At 49.7% G+C, this 24,276-nt stretch overlaps 2 protein-coding genes across 2 annotated transcripts in view; both read left to right on the forward strand.

Annotated features, from left to right (window-relative positions):
* The first annotated feature begins 725 nt into the window (after positions 1 to 725).
* LOC308345541 (arpin) lies at positions 726 to 10,286 on the forward strand. The gene is made up of 6 exons (XM_080807805.1): positions 726 to 935; positions 2,232 to 2,307; positions 4,849 to 4,981; positions 7,871 to 8,077; positions 8,448 to 8,611; positions 9,549 to 10,286. Exons 1-6 carry the CDS (start codon positions 844 to 846, stop codon positions 9,555 to 9,557), a joined length of 681 nt encoding a protein of 226 aa, XP_080663931.1. The 5' UTR covers positions 726 to 843; the 3' UTR covers positions 9,558 to 10,286.
* Positions 10,287 to 15,123: 4,837 nt separating this feature from the next.
* The window catches only part of LOC308345542 (AP-3 complex subunit sigma-2), a 52,372-nt gene continuing 43,219 nt past the window's right edge, over positions 15,124 to 24,276 (forward strand). The window contains exons 1-3 of the mRNA XM_080807806.1: positions 15,124 to 15,551; positions 20,208 to 20,299; positions 20,686 to 20,797. Coding sequence (XP_080663932.1) covers positions 15,483 to 15,551; positions 20,208 to 20,299; positions 20,686 to 20,797 — 273 coding nt within the window. The 5' untranslated portion in view covers positions 15,124 to 15,482. The remainder of the gene's footprint in view (positions 15,552 to 20,207; positions 20,300 to 20,685; positions 20,798 to 24,276) is intronic.

Consider the following 24,276-nt stretch of genomic DNA (forward strand, 5'->3'; position numbering starts at 1 on the left):
CCCAGAGGCCACAGATGAATTCCATGAATGGGTCTAAGAGAACCCAGGCTCTCCAGCAATCCCAGGGTCAGAATAGACTCCTGCATCCAGGCTTGGAAAATGCCCCCCTCTTCTCTTACATACTTGGGCAGAGGGCAGTAGGGCGCTGGGGAGGGGTTCAAGAGCTGTGCGGGAAGGCAGAGAGGGGAAATGCTATGTGCTACAGTGAGTTTACGGAGCCGAACCCGTACCACCCCTGGGATACCGACCCCGTAGGGAAAGAAGAATGGCTCAGAGAGGTTGAGACACTTGCTCATGCTCACGCAGCAGGGGTTCAGACCTCCGTATGACACCCAAGCATAGATCCCTGGAACCCCTTCCCCAGCCACTATGCGACCTTGGGCAGAGCACGAAGAGCCCCTTCTGTGCTGACCATCCCGCCATCCCTGAAGACCGTGCCCTTTACTCCATTCCTGCTCCTTCCAGAGCTGATCCTGTAGGATCTCTGGGCCTCAATTTCCCCTTTGTAGGGACGTGCGTTGGGACGGGGTCTCCCTCTAGTAACAAGAAAGACTGGGAAAGAGGAGGACTTGGCTCTCCTCCCACTCCACCCCAAAGAGGCCCCAACTGCGGGTCTTCCCGGAAGCCCACCTCCCCGCGCGCGCCGTCCCGCGGCAGGAATGGGGCTCGGCCCCTTTAAGTACCGCCAGGGCCGGCCGGGCCCAGACCGCGCCCTTCCCGGATCCGCGCCTGGGAATCGCTGCCCGGCGCCCCCCCCCCGCCCGCGCTCCCCCCGCGCCCCGTCCGAGACCCCGCGCGCGGCCCGGGAGCTCCAGGCCTGCGGGCGCAGAGGCCGCGCGCGTCATGAGCCGCATCTACCACGACTGCGCCCTCCGGAACAAGGCGGTGCGGAGCGCGCGGCTGCCGGGGACCTGGGACCCCGCCGCCCACCAGGGGTAGGCCGCTCTGCCCCCGCGTCCCCGACCCCCGGGGCCGGTCCTCCGTCCCCGGCGTGGAACCTGGGCTCCGGGATTGGGGAGGGGACTGCGGTCCGGGTGCGGGGGGTAGGAAAGGCAGACATGGCCATAGCTACCCTACGACTCGCACCCCAGCGCTCCCCTCCGCCCTGCAGCCGGAGCGCACCCCCTAAGACACAGATCGGCTTAAAACTCCCCGCTGCCCCCCGTACCCTTCCCGACGCTCAAAAGCACCGACCTTTGTCTCTACCCCTCCCTGGCTGCGGCTGTGAACTCTAGCCGCTTGTCTCCGCGCCCTGCGTGCAGGCCTTGGCACAGGCCGCCCCACTTCCCGCCCCTGAAGGGAGGACGTCGTGCAGGGACCCCAGGAGCGCGGGGCAGTTGGCTTGGCGTGGCCGTGGGAGGGTCGTGCCTGCCTGGTGGCGCGTGTGGGCTCCGGATGGGGAGGGGGTGGCTGTCGTCACCCGCACTGGAGGTTATGAGAACAAATGGATCCTTCCATTTGCGGTTAAAAACACAAGAATTTGGAGGTGAGGCGATGGGTAGGGTAAGTAAAGTAGAGCGAGTTTCCATTTTCATCCCCATCCTTTCGTGTCCCCATCCCTCTCCCATTTCTGTGGCTCCAAAAAGGGAAGCCTCCGGTTCTTTTATGAAAACTAGAAGAGGGAAGCAGCAATCTAGTTCCTCTTGGGCTAGTCATGGAACTTCTAAGCTTGGGTTTTCCCACCTCTGGGTGGATAGGAGCGAGGAGAATAATAGAAAGTGCTTTAAGACAGGTGGAAAAGAAAAAAAAAAACAGGTGAAAAAGAAAGTTACTTTATAGCACCTTAGACCCCTCCCTCAAATTTGGCATAATAAAAAAGTAAAATCCTTTATATTTAGTAAGCACTTAATAGTCTATAAACACCTTCACTTACACGATCTTATGCTGTGGTCATCACAGAAGCAGAGTGAGGTGGCTCTTACTCTCCCATTTTCTAGCTAAGAAGACTGAGGCTGTGCATTCCAGTAAACCCTTGCGGGAGGGGCCACAGCTTGGTCTTGCAGCCTGAGGCTGTCCCTCCCCACCCTCTGCGCTGTGTCCCAGCCTTTGGGGCCCTCTGAGGAATGGAGGACCTGTTCAGTACCAGGCCTGCTTGGGGGCCAGGCGACTAGGAGACACTTGTGGGCCCTGCTATGTTCCCAGCGCAGGCTCTGACCTGGGCCATTGAACCTGTGGTTCTTCCCCGACGACTGACAGAAGCAGCGGATCCCTTCTTTCTCTCTCATCCCCAGGGGAAACGGCGTCCTGCTGGAGGGAGAACTGGTCGATGTGTCTCGCCACAGCATCTTGGACGCCCGTGACAGGAAGGTGAGGATGCTTGCCGGGGGACACCCGCAGGGCACTGGCTTCCCGGTCCTCAGCCACCAAGCCATCTCCCTGTGCTCGGCTCTGCCAGTGTGCAGACTTGGGGTGCAGCTCATTCCTGGAGGGGCTCGTGGGGCGGGTGGGGGGGTGAGTGGGGAGATAGCAGCCCAAAGGGGCCACTGGTTAGAAAGGGGCCAACTGGGACTGTGCTAGGCAGAGGACAGAGGGCAGGACCTGGGTTCTTGCTGATAAGACAGAGCAGCCCTAACCCCACTGGCGCGTTTGGGGCTGGGATTGGGAGGGTGGAAGCAGAAGGGGTGAGGTGACTGGTTCAGGGCTGAGGCCGTGGGTGCTGTGTGGCCCGAAGGCACTGTGAAGAGGGCCTGTCGCTTTCTGTTTAGAGTGCTGGGAGCCTTACTGGCTGGGCAGGATAAGTGGCTCTTTGTTCTGGGAGGGCCGAGGGCCCAGACTCCTGGCTTCTGGTCTGGTGGTTCCCACTGCCCCGGGACCTAGTGGACAAGGGGAGGGCGGGTTAGCAGCCTGTGTGGGTGTGAGGGCCCGGCAGTGACCTTCCCCTTTCTGAGTACCTGGTCTGTTCCTGGGAGGTTGCATGTCCTTGGAACTTTTTGGAATTGCATTATTTTAAATGTACTGGTGGAATGTGCTGTTAGAAGGACCCTTGAAGTTCTCCCTTTGCAACGTGGTGAATCTCTTGGTGTGGGCTTGCTCTTCTTTGAGCACCACTGTGTGCGGCTGGGCACTTTGGAAGTCTGGGTTTCTAGGACCTCCTTGTGCATACAGGTGGGGACATACTGGGGTGGGAGGTGGGTTGCTGTGTGAGGGGCCTTTGTCTGGCCTACAGTCTGTGTTGTTGACCCTGCCGGGGGCTTCAGCTCCCATGTCCTTGCACCTTCTTCCCTTGCCCTTTCACGTCCCTGGGGTCATGCCCTCTGTCACCACGCCAGCTCAGGTGTGCTCACACACACCTCTGCTGCTTGCCGGTGTCGCTTTCCTGAGCACTAGTTCTGAATTTCCGCCCCCTTTCATATAGCCCCGCTCTCGTGTGCTGACCACCTTCATTCCTTGATCCCTAAAGCCGAGCTCATCTCGGTGCCCCCCGGGGCAGGCCAGAGGCCTGGTGCTGCTCAGCGCCTGTTGCTGTCCTGTGGCCCTGGGGAGAGCCTCCGCTCCCCCACCCCCTCCTTAGTGTGCAAGTCAGGAGGGTAGACAACCAATCCAGAGCCCCCAGCCAGCCTGCCTTGCAAAGCCAGCGCTAGTTCACTCCAGGCTGTTGTGGGGCTCTCTTAGCCCTGCCCAAGCTCGCCCCCTGCCCCCCCCCACCCCGCCTCAGTACCCCTGCCCTATGATAAGGCAGTACACCTCCCACTGTCTCTTCCTCCCCTCTCCCCAGGCTGTTGGCCTCCTCCCTTGACCATCCCTTTCCCCACCCTTCCCTTCCTCTTTCCACTGGCCTCGGATGAGCCTCAGGAACTTAGCCTGTCCTCCTCAAGCCTTGCACCTGGCCCCTCCTGCCTTCTGGCTGCCCCCAACGCTCATCCTTGCCCTGCTGCCAGCTTGTTTCCCAAAAGACCTCTCTTAGGATCTCACTGCCGCTCAGAAACCTTTGAGGATTCCTTCTTGTCTACCAGATCAAGTCCAAACTCTGAATGCCAATGCAAGGCCCATTTTGAACTGATGCTACTTGCATTCTCAGCCTGGGTACCTGCGAGGCCCCTGCGTGCCCTGTGTCACTCAGACACGCACATGGGACCTGGACTTTGACTTCGTACCCGTCCCAGGCTTTGAATAGTCTCCCTTCACCCTTCTTCCCCCGCAGTCCTAGGATCTCCACCCTTCGAGACCTTGCCTTTTCTGTTTTTCCTGAGAGGTGGATTCCTCTTCTCCAGTCTCTGGGGGGGGGGGGTGTCATCTGCCTGTTTGGCTTAGAGTAGCTGGCAAGCAGCATTGACAGCACCCTCCGTGTTTTCCACTGTGCTGCCTCCTCTGTCATCTCCTTGAACCTTTACAACAACCTGAAAGTAGACAGTGCATTGTCCCCATATCACAGGGGAAACTGAGGCTGGGAGGGATTTGCCCCAGGTCCCACATGTGTTGGAAGAGGCACTCTGGCTCCCCTCATTCAAAACTCCCTTACAGTGCCCTTTCCATGACCCTTGGGTTTTTCACTCCCATGTTGCAGTATTTGGGGTCCTTGGTGCTTGGGTTATGGTTTTTTGTCTGTGTTTTCTGTCTCTGGCTGGGTGGAGACCTTCGGGTCAGGCCCCGGGGCCTGCCATCTCACGGCTGTCTACGTGGTTCATTTTGTGTGGCGGGTGCTGTGCTAAGCACACGATTAGATGAATGAATGACTAGGGTGGGGGGGGGTGGCATCTGCCGAAGCTTGAGTATCTTTCAGTGCTGAGGTGGAATACAGGATGGAGGGAGAGGTTGGGGGGTGTTTGCCGTGGAGCCCTGTGGGGGGTGTGTGTGTTGGAGGGTGGGGGGAGGGAAGCAGCCCCCCCCCCACTCTCTCTCTGGCCCCAGGAGCGCTACTACGTGCTGTACATCAGGCCCAGTCGCATCCATCGTCGGAAGTTTGACCCCAAGGGAAATGAGGTTGAGCCCAACTTCAGCGCCACCAGGAAGGTCAACACGGGCTTCCTCATGTCGTCCTACAGTAGGTCTCCTCCATCATTCCTCCCTCAGGGCCTCCTGAGCCTGTGGCCTTTCTGTGTCTGTAGGGGGGGGGTCCCTTGGTCCTAGTGAGTGTCTTCTCAGTGTGGCTGGCCTTGAAGCCCATGTCTGGCCTGAGGGCCCCCTGGCTGGACTCCTTCCTGCCCCCCATTCACTCAGAGGATCCCCAGGGCCCCACCTCCATCCTCAGGGCCCGGCTGGCCTCCCACCTCCTGCCGACTCCTGGAGTCCGGCAGAGTCGTCCGTGTACCGTGCATTCTGGGCTCTCGCTGCCTTCGTGCCCAGGCTCCGTTTTCCTGCCCTAAATGCCCATGGGATTCTTAGGCCCTTGGTGACGTCATTCCTCTTTCTAGTTTTGGCTCTACAAGGACGTCTTTGCTGTCTGCCCCTGTGGAAGAAGGTGTCAAGGTTGAATGAGGATCCACCCATCCGTCCTCTGTCGGTTTCCTCATTCGTGCTCTCGGTTGTCCGTTCATTCTCTGAATAGTTAACGAGCATCTGCGCTGGGCCGGGCCCTGAGCCGCGTGTGGAGCCGCGTGTGGAGGGACGAACACGACTCGGACCTGCACTCGAGCTGTCCTCAGTCTGGTAGCGGAGATGGACAGGCCAGGGACTGGAGCCCAGGCAGGCACAGTCAGGGGCTGCCCCGGAGGAGGGGACAGCAGGACCAAACGCTGAAGGAGAAGCAGGAGCCTGCAGGGCGCCAGGGCTGGAGGGGGCTGGAGGGGGCTGGAGGGCGTTTCAGGAGGGGGCTGTGTACCAAGGCATGCTGGGGGCTGGGGGCCCCTGATGCAGGGGGAGGAGAAGCATCTAGGCAGGCAGGGGCCAGGTCGAGAAGGGCCCCAGAAGGGACACTCACCCGGGGGTGCAGGGGAGCCCTGTCATGAGTACTTTTAAGTAGGAGAGCGACATGATCAGAATGCTTTTTAACAATCCCCGAGGGGAGACCGGCAGGCCTGTTAGGAGGCTGTGGTGGCCGGATTAAAGGCCTATGGACAGATTGGAGACAGAGGAGGGACAGTGGTCTCAGTGCTTGGAGATAAGGAGAGTGAGGGAGGAGTCGAGGACGACCCCCGGGGTTTGGGCTTGGCTGCAGGTGTGGGGAGAAGCGTTCTGTCTGGGACCCGTGGTCGCAGTTTCGGGTAGAGGGGCCTGCAAGTGCGCTGGGGCCTTGGGGCCACAGTTCTAGAACGCAGGAAGCAGGCTGGGCTGAAGGCACATGTTCAGAAGTTGTCACACATTGCTGGTCCTGAAGCTAGGAAAGTGGATGGCGTTGCCCAGGAGGCCATCTTGGGGAAGAGCGACCCCGGAGAACAGGGAAGGAGCCTGTAAAGGGCAGGAGAGGGACCCCCACAGAGGCCGGGGTCGGGGGAGCCTGTGTGTCTCTGGGGCCCAGTGAAGGTGGGGGTGAGGTAGCGATGAGGTCAGGTGCTGTCTCAGCCCCAGGAAAGTGGGGGCCACCGAGCCTCCAGTGGGCACACAGTGAAGAGCTCCCAGTGACCCTAGTCGGTGTGGGGGTAGGGGTGTCTGAAGTAGTGGGGGTCAAAGCTAGGATTCAGGAGGGCATTAAGGAAAGATCTGGTAGGGAGAAGGAGAGCCCGGTCCCCGAGGAGGGGGAGCGGATGGGATCTGGAGCCCAGATCTGGAGGAACTGGCTAGAGGCCGGAGCGGGGACCCTGGTCCTTTGAGATGGAAACAGAAGGGAGGAGGAGAGGTTTCATGTGCTTATCAGTAGATTGACAGGCAGGTGGTATTAGGGGGTTCTTGGGAAGTGGAGGTGAGGAGGTTTGGTTCCTCAGGGACGTTGAGCAGAGCGAGGGCTGAGGAGTAGGGAGCAGTTCGAAAGCCCTTGGTGGGAGTGAGGTATGTGGGGGACCCCAGGAAGCGTTCCTGATGTTCCTGACGGAGCTTGGAGGTTTTACCCCCCGGAATGGAACGCAGTGTGGGCTCCGTGGGCCAGCTGGCTGCTCTCCCCAGCTGAGACCTGCCCCCATCCGTTGGCGTCTGTTGGAGTGGAGAGGGCCACCTGCGGGACAGTTTTGGGTTGCTGAGCTGGGGGGTGGCCGTGCTCACCTTCGTGAGGTCTCAGGGCCTTGCGAGTCCTCACTTCTCAGTGTGGGACACCGCTGCCCACTTCCCACCCCCTGGGCCCCAACCCAGGATCTGCAGATTTGGGACATTCGGGGCTGGCAGGTGAGCCTGTTGGAATTCTCCCTGAACCTCGAACTTTGCCAGGACAGGGGTGAGCCAGGCCAAGGGGGAAGATGGGCATCGCCACGGTTGGCTGCTCATTCCAGCAGCTCCAGCCCTACCAGGAGCCCCCGAGAGCCGGGAGAGAGCCCTGGCCCATCACTGCGGCCTCTGTGGGGAGGCACGTGTGGAGGGTTTGGATCCTGCCTCTTCCCCTGACTAGCTGTGTGACCTTGGGCAACTCACCTGACCTCTCTAAGCCTTCGTTTTCTCCTGTGTCAAAAAGGCATAATTAAGACATTTACTTGCATTGAGGGTTTCCTGCGTGCCAGGCACCGTGCTGACTGCTTTCCGTGTGTTACTTCACGGACGCCTCACATCAGCCCTAGCAGGTGGGTACCGTTTTTATCCCCACCTGTCAGGCCCAGGGAGGTTAAGTCACCTGCCCGAGCTCACACGGCTTGCAAACAGATCGGTACCAGGCAGCCTGGCTCCGGGGCCCACGCCCGTACCTCCTCTGCCAGGAAGCCCTCGGTGAGTCCCGGCACCATGGGGACGCGGAGCCCTGGCTTCAGGTGGTTCCGAGTGTGTAGAGCCCTCCGGCCTCACCTGGCTCCCGAAAGGCCCTCCTGCGTGCTCGCCACTCCAGCAGTAACGACCTTCTCGTGCTGTGTGCCCGCAGAGGTGGAGGCGACGGGGGACACCGACAGGCTCACGCTCGAGGCCCTGAAGGCATTGGTGCAAAAGCCAGAGCTGCTTGCGCTGACGGAGAGCCTTGCGCCCGACCAGACAGTGGCGTTCTGGATGCCCGAGTCGGAGATGGAGGCCTTGGAGCTGGAGCTGGGGGCTGGGGTACGGCTGAAAACTCGAGGCGACGGCCCTTTCCTGGGTGAGCATCTGTCCGTGGCCTGTAGAGGCTCCTGGCCTCCTGTCTGAGGCTCCCCTACCCCTCCTGCTCAGAGCTCATGCGAGCAGACCAGGTCTGCTTAGTCCTGAGGTCTGTTCCTAAGTCTCTGGACAAGTTCCCTGGGGCCAACAGCCTAGACACTCTGGATCCTGGGGGGGGCCACCCCATCCCGTGGTTCCTGTGGGTGATGTCTCCTGTCCAGCACCTCAGAGATCACACTCAGGGCCTCCCCGAGGGCACCCAGGTCTGACAGAACAGTGGTTTAACCCAGGCCTAGGCGACCCCAGCAGATCAGGCCAAGATGTTTCCAAAACAGGGGGACGGGGCCATTTAACTTATTCCCTTCTTTCAGAGTCCTTGGCCAAACTTGAGGCTGGAACAGTGACCAAGTGTAATTTTGCTGGTGATGGAAAGACAGGGGCATCCTGGACAGACAACATTATGGCGCAGAAGTCTTCGGCGGGAGCCACGGAGGAGACCCGAGAGCAGGGGGACGGGGCCGAGGACGAGGAGTGGGTAGGTCACGAGCAATGACCGTGGGCTCGGCGTGGGTACAGTTTATCTCTCGGCAGGAATTTTGTCCGTAGGGGCTGAGGTCGGGTGTAGGACAAGGACACGGCAGTGTACATTGTGTGCCCCCAGCTTTGGTGGAATTCCACGGGATTCCCAAGAATGAGTCAGCCTCAGGAAAATTCTTTTCTAGGAGTGAAGGGTGACTACTTGAGACCTTCCTTTTTTGGTGGGTCTGAGCTGTGCCAATCTACAAGAAAGTCCCAAAGATTAATAAAAGCAAGGGATGGAAAAAATGGACCGTGGAGGGGAGCCAGTGAAACCTGATGCTGTTGGATCTCCAAGCATTTCCACTTCAAGTGAACACATTAGCCATGTTGTGGCAGCCGAGCTGAATGAGCTTTTTTTTTTTTTTCTTCCTCCTTCATTGCAGGCTCCCTGCCCAAAGTGGCTGGAAGATGGCTGGCTTGGTCCTCACTAGGTTGTTTTGTGTGTGTGTGTGTGTGTGTGTGTGCACGCCCGCGTGCCAGAGATTAGCCCCCTAGTTGATCTTCAGTCCGTCCACAGTGGATGTGTTTTTCTGAAGCCTATTTCACCTGAAGATTTGAATTGATGTCAAAAGGCCCCCAATTGAACATTTAAAACAAAGTCCCAGAAAGATGGGCTATTTATCTAGGTGATGCTGATCATGACATTTGCCAGAAAAAGCAGGGAAGGAAGAGTGGAGGGTCTGGATTCCTCTTTGTCGTAATAAAGTGAGTCTTGGAATGAAACATGATTGGAGCTGCCAGGCCAGCTCCCTGGTCCGCTCGAACGAGGTGAAGCCAAGAAAGGTGGCTGAGGGCTCCATGGGTACCCCTCAGTGGGACCCTTGTTGGTCTGGGGACTTGTAGAAGACTTTTATGAAATGCGCTTTGTTTACTCCTCTTCCCTTAACCCCTAGGATGACTGAGGTGAGTGTGGGCGTGAGGCGCCTCCGAGGCCACCAGCGCTGCTGAGACTGTGATCCGTCAACATCTACTCTGGAGTTCAAGGGAGCGGTCCACCAAGCCTTCCCTGGTTCTTCCTCCAGCTGCCCCAGATTACTCTTGGAATAAGCACTGCTAAAGTCAAATCCATGACCGTGACATGACCAATGGTGCCCCATGCTGTGGCTCCTGGAGGGGCCCCCCCGGATGTGAGTCTAGATCTCCTAGACCTTTCCACCGTGGCCCTTGCCCCAAATGGCAGCCTTGTTTCTGGAGGCAGGCAGTGGAATTGAACTTGGTCTTGGTGTACACTTGGGGAATGTCCCTCATCTGCATGCTTTCCCCTGTCCTTGTATATCCTGCCTTCCTCCCACACCTGCCCCCCCCCCGCCCCCGTGCCCAATGCTCTGAGCCATAGCCTTTGCTCTCCTGATCAAACCTCCTTGTTCCCTCTGTGCCCTTTTCCTTCCCTGCCAGTTCTTTATTCCTCCTCTGGTTCCCTGCAACATTGCGGGCGTTCCTGTCTCCTGACCTCCCTGGCTGCCGTCTGATGGGGATGCTGTTCTCAGGGAGGCCTAGAGTCTTCCCAGGTGTGGCTGGCCGGTCCCCACCTTGCAGGCTTACTCCGGCAGGCCACATTTTGATAACACCTTTGTTGCTATTGTTTTGTATTTTGAGAACTTTTTATGAGTGAGTAAACCTTCAGAAAAGGATTCCTCTGCATGGACTGGGTCATGTCAGCTGTAAACAGTCTTCCGGCTGAGCAGTGATCCTATAAGAAGGAAGCTGTGTCTTTTTGATCGTGAACATCGCCTTGCTGGGTAGCGTTCCTGCATTCAGATCCGCGACGGGATGTGGAGTTGAAATCCGTGTGTCCTAAGAATGGGGCAGAGACTTGGTGACATTTGGATCCTGCTGGCCTCAGGGACAAGATAGGGTGGTGGTGAACTAAAAATTATTGAGTCCCGTAATATGTCAAACACAGCACTAGATGCTTTCCATGATGGTAACATAGCCACTGACCTGCTTCCTGGTGCGAGCGCCCATATCCTCCGTTTTTCAAAAGTTTATGTTATAACACTTGGCTTTTATGAAAGACCTACCTTAGTACCTATTTTTTTCTAACCAAAAGAAATCTGCAGAGGGTTTTCATTTTTGTGAAAATAAGGCCCCCCCCCCAAAAAAAAAGAAAGAAAAGAAAACGGCATTCAGCATTTGTTTCGCAGGGAGCCATTACAGAGACTGTGTGCACCCCAAGTAGTGAAAGGGACCCCACCCATCTCCTTCCCCGGGAACTGCACCCAAGCATCAAGCCCCCAGAGCTTTGAACTGTGTCTGGGAGCATCTGTGCTTTACTGCAATGGATTTTGTGCACGTGTTAGCAAGATGTGCCCTAAGGTTTCAGAAAAGCCTGAGAGAATGCTCAGTTCCCCATGGAAATTAATGGCAAGTGCGTCCTCACTGCCTCTCATAGGGTTCATAGGAATGCTGTACTTTTTCCATAGTGGGGGAAACCTGTACTTGCTAAGCGCTTGCATCATCTTACTTAACTGTCCCAACAATCCCAGGAGGTATGTGTGATTATTCCCATTTTTTTTTATTATTCCCATTTTTTAATTTCATATGATTCTGAAGCTTAGAGGCTCCATCCATAGTATATAGAGGAGAGAGGAATTTCAACCCAGGCAGTCCGATTTCAAACTCTATAATCTTCACTGGGTTATTCTGCTTCCACATGTATACTACAGGGGAGGAAAGGGGCTTTGGAGAGGTTAAGGCAATTTCCCCAGAGTCACAGCTAATAAGTGGCACAGCCAGGATTTAAATCTAGGGCTGTGGAAAGCCAAGCTTATGTTCTCCACCTCCTCCCCGCCATCCTTTGCTTCCTTGACCTACAGAAGGACCTTGGACACGGGGGCCAGAGGAGTCCTGGCCCTGTGAAGTGGGGTTATATCCCTAGACATTAGGGAACTTGCCTAAACCCTTGAGTGCTGATCTGTCCAGGCTGAAATCAGTTCCATTGGTATTAGCAGTTGAGCAGGTAATATCATGCTTCCCAAACTTATTATCATGGTTCCAATTTTCATTTACCTTCTTGCATATTTGAGCCTGGGCTTGACACTATGGCTGCGAGGCTTGGGATTCACGCTTCAGTGAGGCCCCCCGATGTCACGGGTTACTGGTCTGCTCACGGGTCTCTTGTGTTCCTGTCGCCCTTTTCTTAGTTTAGATCCCTGTGACCTCTCACCTCGACAATCATAGAAGCTGCCTCCCTGGTGTCCTGAGTCTGAATGGGGCTGGCTGGGTGTTGCGCGTGCTGGGACCTCAGTCATGGGGGTGGCCAGGGACGTGGTTAAGCAGCAGGAGGACTGGAGATATTGACCGGAAGTAGAGACACCCAGTGAGGGTATCCTGCTGCCCATAGCACTAGGGCCAAAGGGTATGGCAAGGTCATACAGGCAGGCCACCATTCCATAAAAGGTGGTCCAGAGTGTCAGTGGGGGGGACCCTGGACAAAAAATGGGCAGGAGGGAGGTGAAGGAAGGAAGGAAGGAGAGGAGGAGGGGAAGGACAGTGGGATGGAGGAAGGTAAAGGCCTTTGTGGCTGGAGCTCAGAGAACCAGTAGAGATGTTGGAGATGATGCAGGACATCAGGCATGGTATTTTTAGCATGTTAGGTATTTTAGGACTTTATCCTTCACTTCCTGGAAGCTACTGATTCTGGGGAGAGTGGTACAATTTGATTTGTTTCTATCGAAGATCATTTGACTGCAGAGAAGCTGAAGGCAATGGGCCCAACTGGGAGACTGCCTTAATTGTCACAGTGAGAGGCTAGATAGAGTGTGTAGCGAGGGGAGTGGAGATGGAAAGAAGTCCAGGTAGATGGAGGAGAAAAGGGACTTTCCAGCAAGACATGAGCACCTGAAAAGCCATGGAGGTGGGGGTGGGGCCTGCTCCTGGAATATTGTGTCCCTGGTTGTTATACCATACCTACACATAAAACTTGATAATCCTTTTTCAATTAATGTTATATAATCGTTTCCCACGTTGCTACAGAGCTTTCATAACCATTGTTTTTTAAGATTGACCGCCATTGGACAATATCCATTGTCCAATTTTTAGGTAATTAATTGACTCCTACTTGGAGCTAATATAATTAACATGTCAATAAGTGTTCTAGATTATATAGTTCCCTAAATCTCACCCATACACCCTCCCTGGGTTCTGCCCCCCCCCACCATATTTTTGTATCTTGGGGTTATTTCTTTAGGGTCAGATTCCCAGGAGTCAGATTACTGGGAATCTAGGAGTCTTCTGCAAAAGTTTTTTTAGACAGTCAAATTGCTTTCCAAAAGGGTTGTTCTGAGTTGTAATTTCACCAGCACTGTAGGAGAGGACTATTTCCATGCTACCTTTGCCAGAATTGGGTGTAATAACATTTGAAAAATGGTATTTGATAAGGTAAAACAATACTTTAAAGTTAATACTTTGCGGTTAGCTTTTCTCCCCCATTAATAGTGAGCTTAAAGATTTTTTCCATGTTCATTACCTAGATATATTTCCTCTTTGCTTATTCAGTTTCTTTGCCTGTTTACACACTGAAGGTGGAGGTCTTTTCGGTTATTTATATTTTAAATATAACAATTTACCATATTTTATCAACTTGTTTTGAAAAAATTGATTTTTTTACAAACATAAAATCTTTAGATACATCTGTTGACTTTTTGTGATTTTTTATTGCTTCTAGGTTGATATTCTCCTTTCAGATGTTAGATACTCAGTTTCAATTCTTTCATTTTGGTTATTACCTGGTTTCACAGTTAAGTCCTTAATCCACTCTGCCTTTAATTTGTGAAAGGGTAGGAAGTGAGATAACTAAATAGCTTATTTTCAAATTATTAACCGGTTATCCCAATATAGCTATTGGCTTCCTTCCCACTCTCAAGTTACGATGTCTCCTACATCACATATTAAAGTTATTTTATACTTAAATTATTATTCTGTTTCAATAAGTCTCCCTATAGTGACAATTTGAACTATCATAGTAGGTTTTAATAGTTGGTAGAGCTAAATCTCCCTTATTACTCTTCTGTTTTAGTATTTTGTTATTTCTCCTCAACATTTGAAACATTTTGTCAAGTTTCAGTGCATATTTATTGACTTCATTTTTTTTTTCTCTTAAGTATGCTCCACACCTGGGGTGTAGTCCAACGCAGGGCTTGAACTCACAGCCCTGAGATCAAGACCTGAGTTGACATCAAGGATCAGATGCTTAACTCTTGGATTTTTTTTTAACTTAAAAAAAAAATCTGATTACAAGAGTAATACATATTTATTTTAGAAAATTCGAAAAATGAAAAACATCAAATTTCACTGCTTTGTTAAATCACTTATGTACCACTCAGTTATATGCCATGCATTGCTCCAAGTGCTTACAAACAGTTAACTGATTTTGTATTTATAACCGCCTAAATGGAATAATTTTTTTCAAGTAGAAAAGAGCCTAGTTTTATAGTAAAGGAAACTGATACTATGCCTGTTTTACAGATGAGGGCACTTGCCCAAAGTACCCAGGTAGTCCCTGGAGCCAGGGTTATAACCAGGGCAGTGCTGAACACTTAGTGATGCCAACATTCCACTAGACATGATTATTATTTGTATTTTGGTGTATCTACTTACAGTCTTTTACACAGTGGGATATCCATGTACATACCTTGTGTGATCCTTCACTTACAGATAGGCCAAGAACACTTATCTATACCGTAAGCATTTCACAGTATTATTTTCAATGACCTTTTAGTATTTCTCATGTGCATGCCAAAAAAGGCATTTAACAAATATCTCGTTTCAGAATAATTTGTTTCCCATTTTCCCCTGCAGTTAACACTGCTGAGAGGTACTTTTTTTTTCTTAAGATTTTATTTATTTATTTGTCAGAGGGAGAGCACAAGCAGGGGGAGCGGCAGGCAGGCAGAGGGAGAGAGAGAAGCAGGCTGAGCAGGGAGCCTGATACGCGACTTGATCCCCACCTGAGCGGAAGGCAGATGGTTAAGGGACTGAACCACCTAGGGTCCCTGAGATGTACATTCCTGAGGCTTTTCACACGTCCACAATCTTTTTATTATAAATTTTAACAGTGGAAACGCTGGGCCTGATGCTCTATGTGTTTTAAAGTCTTTTGATGCCCACTGCCAGTCCTCTGGACAGGGGATTCCAACGTGTAGCTCTAGCTGCAATAAAGCACGTGGCTCCCCCTCGCCCCCACTAAGTCATTCGAAGAAGAAACAATATCTACCACTTGGGATCGCCCCGTGGATTTGCATTGAGGAGTCTTAATCCCCCACTCACCATCGACCACGGAAAAACGAAAATGAACTAAACGTTCCCCTAAGCGGACAGCGGCTAGATGAGTCGGCACCTGCCCACTGCGAACCGTCCTGCAAGTGTGACGGGGAAAGCAGGACTTGCAAGTTTTCGCGCGGGCGGCGGGACGGAGAAGCTCCCGCCGCCCGGTCGCCTGGGAGCGCGGCTGCTTTGGGCAGCTTCTGCGTCGCGAATCTGCTTTTCCGACGTGATGTGCTCCGCCCGGGGACTCCGCGACAAGCGTTCCGTCCGGGCGAGCGGCGGAGGTCCCGGTTCGCGCCCTGGCCAGGCCCGGACTGGCGAGCCGACGCCAGCCGAAGTGACGCCCCGGTCGGACCCCGGGGCCCGCACGGGCCCGACCCCGGCGAGCCCTCCGCCAACCCTGCAGTGCGGGGAAGCCGAACTCTTCGCGCTCGGGCCCTTGAGCGCGGGTGCACGTTTCCGCGGGCCTCGCTCCGCGGCGCACCCAGCGGAAGTGGCCGTGTTGTGACGGAAGGAGATGCTTTGTGGGAGCTGCCGGCGCTGAAGAAACGTGGCCGGCGAAGATGATTCAAGCGATTCTGGTTTTCAACAACCACGGGAAGCCGCGGCTGGTCCGCTTCTACCAGCGTTTCGTGAGTGCGGCCCAGCTTCGTCACGTCCCTTCGGAGCGCCCGCGCTCCGCCTTCCCTCCCTTCGGTTACTCGGGCCGGTCGACCACCTCGGGCTCCTCCCACCCGGAGTGACCCTCACCCTCCTCACCCTCCTTGCGGGACCCGGGCGGCTGTCGGGCCGCCTGTCCCACCCCCGCGCTCCCTCACCGGCTCCTGCACCCCTGCATCTCTCTGCCGTTTGGGTCTCTTTGCCCTTGGGTCTCAGGGCTCGCTGAATGGCAGTGGGGGTGTGCCCCACGGGACACGCGACTGATTGAAGTCCCTTTAATCTGTCGGTCCTTAAGCGCGGTTGTACGAGCAGGAAGACGTAGGCCAATTTATGAAAGTTCTTGCTTCGGCCAGGGGATCTGCAGAAGCGCTTCCTTGGGCTTAATTTTGCTTCAGTGCTGGCTGGGACTGCCCAGGGACTGGATGCCCCTTCCTCCTGTAGAGTTGAACAAAGTCGGCGTAAGAGTAGGAAGTGATGAGAAATTATAAATGCTGCCGCGTGAGGGCTCAGTAAATGATAACGTGAATTTGAGTTTTCCCAGAAACTCCTCTGGGAAAGCGCAAACATCATGATTTGTCTCCTGCCCTCCAGGGTTGTATTTCTTCGTAGCAAGGTTTCCAAATTTACAGACATAATTGGTGAAACAAAGAGGGTAAAGAGTCAGAAAACTCCTGTTCAGGCCTCAGCTCACTTTTTTTTTTTTTTTTTTTTAAACCCCGTGTCTATTGACCCTGTGTTTTTCTCTCTCTCCCCCTCTCTTTATTTTGGTCAAATAGATATGAACAAAATAATTTTACCTTTTTCGTAGAATTTTTAAAGCTAGATTACATCTTATTAAATAATTATTTTGAGATAAAACTATTAACGTTCAATACAACGATTCAGTTTGTATATACATTTGTGTGTGTGAATTTTTCTGTTTTATTTTTAGGTGGTATTGAGATATAAATCACATACATATAGTTCACCTATTTAATGTATACAGTTCAATGGATTTCAGTATATCCACAAAGTTGTGGAACCGTTCCCATGGTCAATTTTAGGACATTTCCATTTCCCCAAAAAGAAGCCCCTACCCATTAGGAATCATTCCCTATTTCCTCCTAACTCCCTCAACCCTAGGAAACCACTAGTCTACTTTCTGTCTCTTTAAATTTGCCTATTCTGGACATTTCATATAAAGGGTATTCAGTATGTGGTATGTGGTCTTTTATGACTGGCTTCTTTCACTTAATATCTTTTTAAGGTTAATCCAGCTTGTAGCATGTATTCATTTGTCATTCCTCTTTGTTGCCAAGTTATATTCTGTTGTGTGGATATACCACATTTTGACTGCCTATCAGTTGTTTCTCCCTTTGGCTCTTGTGGGTAATGTTGCTGTGGACATTTGTGTACATGTTTTTATGTGCACATATGTTTTCATTTCTCTAGTTTATAAACCTAGGAGTAGAATTGCTGGGTTATCTGGTAACTTTATGGTGAACATTTTGAGGAATTGCCCAGCTGTTTTCCAAAGGGGCTGCACTGTTTTACATTCCCATCAGTAATGTATACGGGTTTCAATTTCTCTGTCTCCCTATCGACATTTGTTACTATCTTTTTTTTTTTTAAAGATTTTATTTATTTATTTGACAGAGAAAAAGAGATCACAAGCAGGCAGAGAGGCAGGCAGAAAGAGGGGGGGAAGCAGGCTCCCTGCCGAGCAGAGAGCCCGATGTGGGGCTCGATCCCAGGACCCTGGGATCATGACCTGAGCCAAAGGCAGAGGCTTTAACCCACTGAGCCACCCAGGCACCCCTTGTTACTATCTTTTTTTTTTTTTTTTAAGATTTTATTTATTGGACAGAGATCACAAGTAGGCAGAGAGGCAGGCAGGGGTGGTGGGAAGCAGGCTCCCTGCCGAGCAGAGAGCCCGATGCAGGGCTCCATCCCAGAACCCTGGGATCATGACCTGAGCTGAAGGCAGAGGCTTTAACCCACTGAGCCACCCAGGCGCCCCATTACTATCTTTTTGATAAGAAACTTTAATGGGTATCACGTGGATTCTCATTATGGTTTCAGTTTCCATTTCCCTAATGACTAATGACATTAAGCATCTTTGCATGTCCTTATTGGCCATTTGTAAACCTTCTTTGGAGAACATGGGATTTTTATCCACATTAGCTCATGAGTGAAAGTTACTTTGAAAACTTAAGAGAACTAAAAGATATGAGTGATTGCTAAAGTCATTGAGGCATGTAAGCAAGTAGTAGTTCACCTTTATGTTGAAATTAGAAATTAGGGGTGCCTTCCAGCTCAGGTCGTGATCCTGAGTCCTGGGATAAGAGTCCCGCCTTTGGCTCCCGGCTCAGTGGGGAGTCTGCTTCTCCCTCCACCCCTCACCCTGCTAGTGCGTGCTCTCTCTTAAATAAATAAATAAAATCTTTTAAAAATTTTTTAAAAGTTAAAAAAAGAGAAATTAGCCTCACTGTTTCATTACATCCCCTGACTGCTGCCACCTCTCCCTAGGGTCAGATAAAAGGGTTTAGTTTGAAGGATGTTTTTATCAGGTTAAAAAAGTGCTATTACCTAGCATGTTTTATATTTCCAAGTACACAGAGTTAATCCTTTCCAGCATCCTGGCATCAGGGAGCTAGCTTTGTGACTTTAAATGGAAACCAGGAAAATAGTGACTGATTGACTCAGACTTAACGATGGCTAGTGATTAGCAGGTTTTCTTTTTTCTTTTTTTAAGGTTTTATTTACTTAAGGATAGCGAGAATACAAGCGGGGGAGTGGCAGGCAGAGGGAGAACCAGGGACCCCCCCCTACGGGGCTCAGTCCCAGGACTCTAGAATCAAGACCTGAGCTGAAGGCAGGTACTAACCAGCTGAGCCACCCAGGCGCCCCTTTGGCAGTATTCAGTAAATACGGAGGAGCCACTATTTATCCATGTTGAGTCAAAGTCATGAAAAATAATTTCTCCACAATGACATTTTCCCTGTGTTTTTTTTTTGGGGGGGGGGGTCTTTCTTTAAATAACCATTTCAAACTTTAATTCAATGGTTTAGAAAGAAGGGATTAACACTACTTGAGTCTTTTTTCTGACTCTTAGGGCAAATCCAATCTGAAGGTTTCCAGGCTGGCAGCATTGATATCACTGGGAAGCTTGTTAGAAATGCGGTCTCAGGATACACCCCAAACCTACTAAATCAGAACCTGTATTTTAATAACATTCCCAGGTGATTCATTGCACATTGAGATGTGAGAGCATTGGTCTAGAGCTTTCAGTTACTTTTGTGTTAATGATCAGTTTCTTCCTCCCATCATCCTTCTCTCTTTTTTAAGATTGATTGATTTATTTGAGAGAGTGTGGGGGAGGTGCAGAGAGAATCTGAGGCCGACTCCTGGTTAGACACACAGCCCTTGGCGGGGCTCAGTCCCACGACCCCGAGATTATACCCTGAGCTGAAAGTAAGAGTCAGAGGCTTAACTGACTGAGCCACCCAGGTGCCCCCCATCATCCTTTTTTTTCCTTTTTTTGTTAACCATATTTATTATGAACCTCCTCTATAAACAGAAATCCGTTTGAGTCATCAAGAGGTGTCATTACAGTTGAGCTTTCTCCTGTATGGTAGTGAAAAAAAAAGTATAACTGTTCAAAATTCTAATCTGTAAATAGAACTTTTTCTGTCAGTAAAACTTCGTTGGTGAGTAACTCCCCATCTTCAATATAATACCATATTAGCAGTACAGAAGACGGAAAATTCAGTTTTTAAAAACGTGATTACACAATTAAATCTTGCCCTTCTTGAAGGGTTAGACCCATTGATATTTGTTATTTACCTTGGCGTAGATATTTTCTAGGGGAAGGCAAAATATTCCAGGACTGGGCCTTCTAATTATTCTTTGACCTTTTATGAGAGTTTATCAGTTCTCCTTTACTTGGTTATTTATTTTTTTAAGATTTTATTGATTCAGGGGCGCCTGTGTAGCTCAGTCAATTGTATCTGCCTTTGAGCTCAGGTCATGATCCCAGGGTCCTGGGATGAGTCCCACATCAGGCTCCTTGATCAGTGGGGAGTCTGCTTCTCTCTCTGCCCCTCCCCTCAACTTGTTTTTTCTCTCTCTCTTTCTCAAAATCTTAAAAGATTTTATTTATTTGAGAGAGTGTGTGCAAGTGGGGGAAGGGACTGAAGGAGAGAGAATCTCAAGCAGAGCCCATTATGGGGCTCGATTTCATGACCCGGAGATCATGAGCTGAAAGCAAGAGTCATGCCAAACCGACTGAGCCACTTAGGCACCCCACTCCTTTCCTTGGTTATTAACCACAAGGAAGTATGGGCTTACCTATCAAGACAGTAATGGTTAGTGACTTGTGTCCAGGTAAATACACCCTAGCTTAATTCCTGTAACTGAGTCTTACCCATTTTCCATAGACTCACCTTTTATTTTTCCTTTTATTTTTAATTTAATAATTTTATTATTTATTTTTCATCACTTTTATTTTTTCTGGAAACCAGTACCAAATGTTCGGATCTTTCCTGCTTGGAAGTACTTCTCTTCCTGTTCATCCCTGTCCGTGGAATGTAATTTGTCAGACCGCCTCCCCCTGCTACTGATTCACTTTTATTTCTTTTATGCCATAGCCAGAAGAAATTCAACAGCAGATTGTTCGAGAGACCTTCCATCTCGTTCTCAAGCGAGATGACAACATCTGTAACTTCTTGGAAGGTGGAAGGTAAATTATAGGCTTTAGCTTTCTGCCTGTGTATCCACCGTTGGGTGCCCTTCATCCCTGTTGCCTCTTGAGGTAGTACTCAAGTGTCAGGTGGGTACCTGAGCTGCTGAGGAAGAGACCCAATTCTGTTTGGGAAGCTCTTGAATGGTTGTGCTTCAGATATTACTCATTTAGGTGTTTGGTTCGTGGGAGGATGGCAGGAGAAAAGGTGAGCTAAAGTGGTTTAGGCACCTCTGCCACACTCGGTTGCTGTTCCCCTGGTAGAAGTGGCCTGTTGTTTGGCCTGGCCTCCTCTTTCTGTTGCATACCGTTCTCATTCTTTGTCATAGGGTTTCTGTTGGATATGTTTAAGATACAGCCATGTAAGTGTTTCCCATCTTCTGCAGTTTGATCGGTGGCTCCGACTACAAGCTGATCTACCGGCACTATGCCACACTCTACTTTGTGTTCTGTGTGGATTCATCAGAGAGCGAACTTGGAATCTTGGACCTCATCCAGGTATGTGTAGTTAGCTAACGATGGCGGCCACCGAGGAAAATTTGCACTGGATTTTTGAGTCACTGTCCTGTAGATCTTTTTGTCAGTCTTTTTACTGATTCGGTGAGAGTTGGCAGATGTCCACCATATGGTGCTCTAAGAAAGCTCCTAGCAACCCATAAAAACTCCTGGAGCTTTTGGATTCACTGGTTTCTACCCAGACCTCTCTCTGCCCTTGGTTTTTGTATGATTCTGATACCAGTTCTGATGTGTATGCTTCCCCCTCCACCATCACCTAGCAGTTAACTCAGTTCTCTGTGGGCAGTGACCAGGTGACCCACAAATTTAACTCAGTCCTGACACTATCTACCTGAAGATAGACACCAATCACAAATCCGGGTTGGTGTCACCTGTGCTTCCAACTGACTGGCTATGGATCGGAGGTTCCCTTGACTTCCTCTTTGGGTTTAATTTGCTAGAGTGGTTCACAGAACTCTTTTGAAGAACATGGTACTTACTAGATTACCTGCTTCCTCTGAAAGGATGGAAGAGATTTATAGGACAAAGAATAGGGAAAGGGCTTCCATGCCCTTTCTAGTCAGGCCACTCTCCAAAGTCCACCAACATGGAAGCTCTCCAAATACTGACTTGTTGGGCTTTTCTGGAGATCAGGGGTAAGACTGAAAGTTCCATTCCTCCAGTTGCATGGTTGGTTCCCCTGGCAACCAGCCCTCATCTTTAGGTGCCTTCTAAAAGTCACCTTGTTAACGTAAACAGGTCACCTTTATCATTTAGGAAATTCCAAATTCCTTTATCACTTAGGAGCTCTATGCCAGAAACAGGGATGAATACCAAATATTTTCTTATTATAAATTATAGTATCATACCATGTTTTGAAATTTTTTTCAACTGTTAAACCAAGTGAAATTTAAGAATTCATACTTTTTATTTTCACTTGTAATTCTAGCCCAAGACAGAGACTTAATGTTTTAGTTAGTCTGTGCAATCTTAACATAGGTAAACCTGGGGTTTTTTTGGGGTTTTTGTAAATTTAGAATAGATTACAGATTGATCAATTGATTTTTTTTTAAGATTTTATTTATTTATTTGACAGAGATCACAAGTAGGCAGAGAGGCAAGCAGAGAAAGAGGAGGAAGCAGGCTCCCCGCTGAGCAGAGAGCCCGATGTGGGACTCGATCCCAGGACCCTGAGATCATGACCTTAGCTGAAGGCAGAGGCTTTAACCCACTAAGCCACCCAGGTGCCCCTGATTGATTTTTTTTTTTTTAAAGATTCTATTTATTTATTTGACAGACAGATATCACAAGTAGGCAGAGAAGCAGGCAGAGAGAGAGGAGGAAGCAGGCTCCCTGCTGAGTAGACAGCCCGATGCTGGGCTTGATCCCAGGACCCTGGGACCATGACCTGAGTGAAGGCAGAGGCTTTAACCCACTGAGCCACCCGGGCGCCCCTGATTATTTTTAACAAGATTTTTATTTATCCATTTGAGAGAGAGAGTACGTGGAGAGAGAGAACACCAGCCAGGATCGGGGGTTGGAGGGAGGCAGAGGGAGAAGCAGGCTCCCTACTAAGTAGGGAACTTGATGCAGGGCTCCATTCTAGGACACTGGGCCCATGACCTGACCCACAGGCAGACGCTTAACTGACTGAGCCACCCAGGTGTCCTGTGGGTTACAGATTCTTTTCATTGTCTTTAGGAAAACTGAGCTGTGTAGGAACCTTAACTTGGGTACTATTAATTTAGTATAATTCTGTTATTTTAGATTTTTTTCTTAGAAGTAACTTCTGCATCCAACACGGGGCTCAAACTCAACCTGGAGAGCAAGAGTTGCATGCTCTACCGACTGAGCCAGCCACTGGCCCCTAATTCCATCACTTTATATGTGAAATTTTAGGTACGCTTCCTTTAAGTGATTTGAATAAAGCACTGAAATAGAAGCTTGCATTAAAACCTAATTAACAATTACAGAAAACTCGCTGGCTACAAATGTAAATTTTACATTCAGAAAATGATTTAAGATGATTAATTTAAAAACTCCTACATTATATTCACGTATTGTACATAACAGTATAAATTATCTAAGAAAAATTGTCTCTAAGATAAGATTTAAAAAGCTTTCTTAAAACACCAGAGTCAGATTGGACATTGAGAGTCAATGTGCATAACAGAAAGAGCTCAAGATCTAGAATCAGAAAACCTACGTTTGAGTCATGGATCTACCATCTGAATTTAGAAGTAATAGATTATAGGATTCAATTGTGACATTGTATTTTATAGTATTGTAAACTATAGAATGCTATAAAAATGGACATATAATAAGTGTTTTAGAAAGAAAAGGAAATAGTGATAATGTAGTTTAAAAATTGAGATGCAGTTATTGGAGGAAATGCACTTCAAATATCTATATTGGCAAGATAAAAAGAAATTAACCCTACAATGTAATAGACATTTATTAAATAGTAGGCATTGGATTTGGGAAGATAGATAAAATGTGGAAATAACAGGAACTAAGGGGTTTGATCCTTGAAAAGACAGTGAAATCAATAAATAGTTGGCCTAATGTATTGAGGGTAAAAGTCAGAAAACATCAACTTGTTTTTAGAAGATGATATACATAGTTGTATTCCTAATGTATTTGAAATAGCTGACTTCAAAATGTAAATACCCAAATTAGTTCAACAACAAGGCACTTAATCCAGTATCAGGATGAAATACGAAAGGATTTAAAAAAACCTGACTCCGTGATAGATTCAGTAGAATTTTTAAGTGTTGAAGTAAAATAAAATCTCTTATTGCATAAAATGTTTTTTTCTTTCTTTCTTTTTTTTAATGAATGCAGATTTTGGGGCACCTGAGTGGCTCAGTTGTTAGGTGTCTGCCTTTGGCTCAGGTCATGATCCCAGGGTCCTGGGATTGGGCCCCACATCAGGCTCACTGTTCAGCGGGAAGCCTGCTTCTCCCTCTCCCACTCCCCCTGCTTGTGTTCACTCTCTTGCTGTGTCTTTCTCTGTCAAATAAATAAATAAAATCTTAAAAAAAATTTTTTTTTAATCCTAGATTTTAAATCTTTTTTTTTTCTTTTAAGATTTTATTTATTTATTTGAGAGAGAGAAAGAGAGCACTGAGTTGGTGGGGGAAGGGTCAGAGGGAGAAGCTCTGCTGAGCAGGGAGCCCAGTACAAGACTTGATCCCAGAATAAATACCAGGATCATGACCTGAGCTGAAGGCAGTTGCTTAATCACCTGAGCCACCCAGAGCGCCGCGTAAGGTATTTATTAAACTAAGAATTTTAAAAATCACGCTATTTAAGTGTATTTTACTGTGTAAATTGTTAGTAATCCAAAAGCCTCTCAAAAGAAATGTTACTCAAAATAGCGTATTCGTTTTGGTACAGAATTACTAAAGAAGATCTTAGCCAATAATCACTTGTCACAAGAAGTCAGAAAACCTGGCTCTTGTTTCTGTCTGTCCTAATAA

This window comes from Martes martes (assembly GCF_963455335.1).
Source record: "Martes martes genome assembly, chromosome: 7".
Classification (NCBI taxonomy): Eukaryota; Metazoa; Chordata; class Mammalia; order Carnivora; family Mustelidae; genus Martes; species Martes martes.

Excerpts from the sequence above, each read along its gene's own strand:
- LOC308345541 (XM_080807805.1), top strand. The coding sequence starts at position 844 with ATGAGCCGCATCTACCACGACTGCGCCCTCCGGAACAAGGCGGTGCGG. Across the intron at positions 4,982-7,870 it reads CTTCCTCATGTCGTCCTACA|AGGTGGAGGCGACGGGGGAC; the intron begins GTAGGTCTCCTC and ends GTGTGCCCGCAG. Across the intron at positions 8,078-8,447 it reads AGGCGACGGCCCTTTCCTGG|AGTCCTTGGCCAAACTTGAG; the intron begins GTGAGCATCTGT and ends CCCTTCTTTCAG.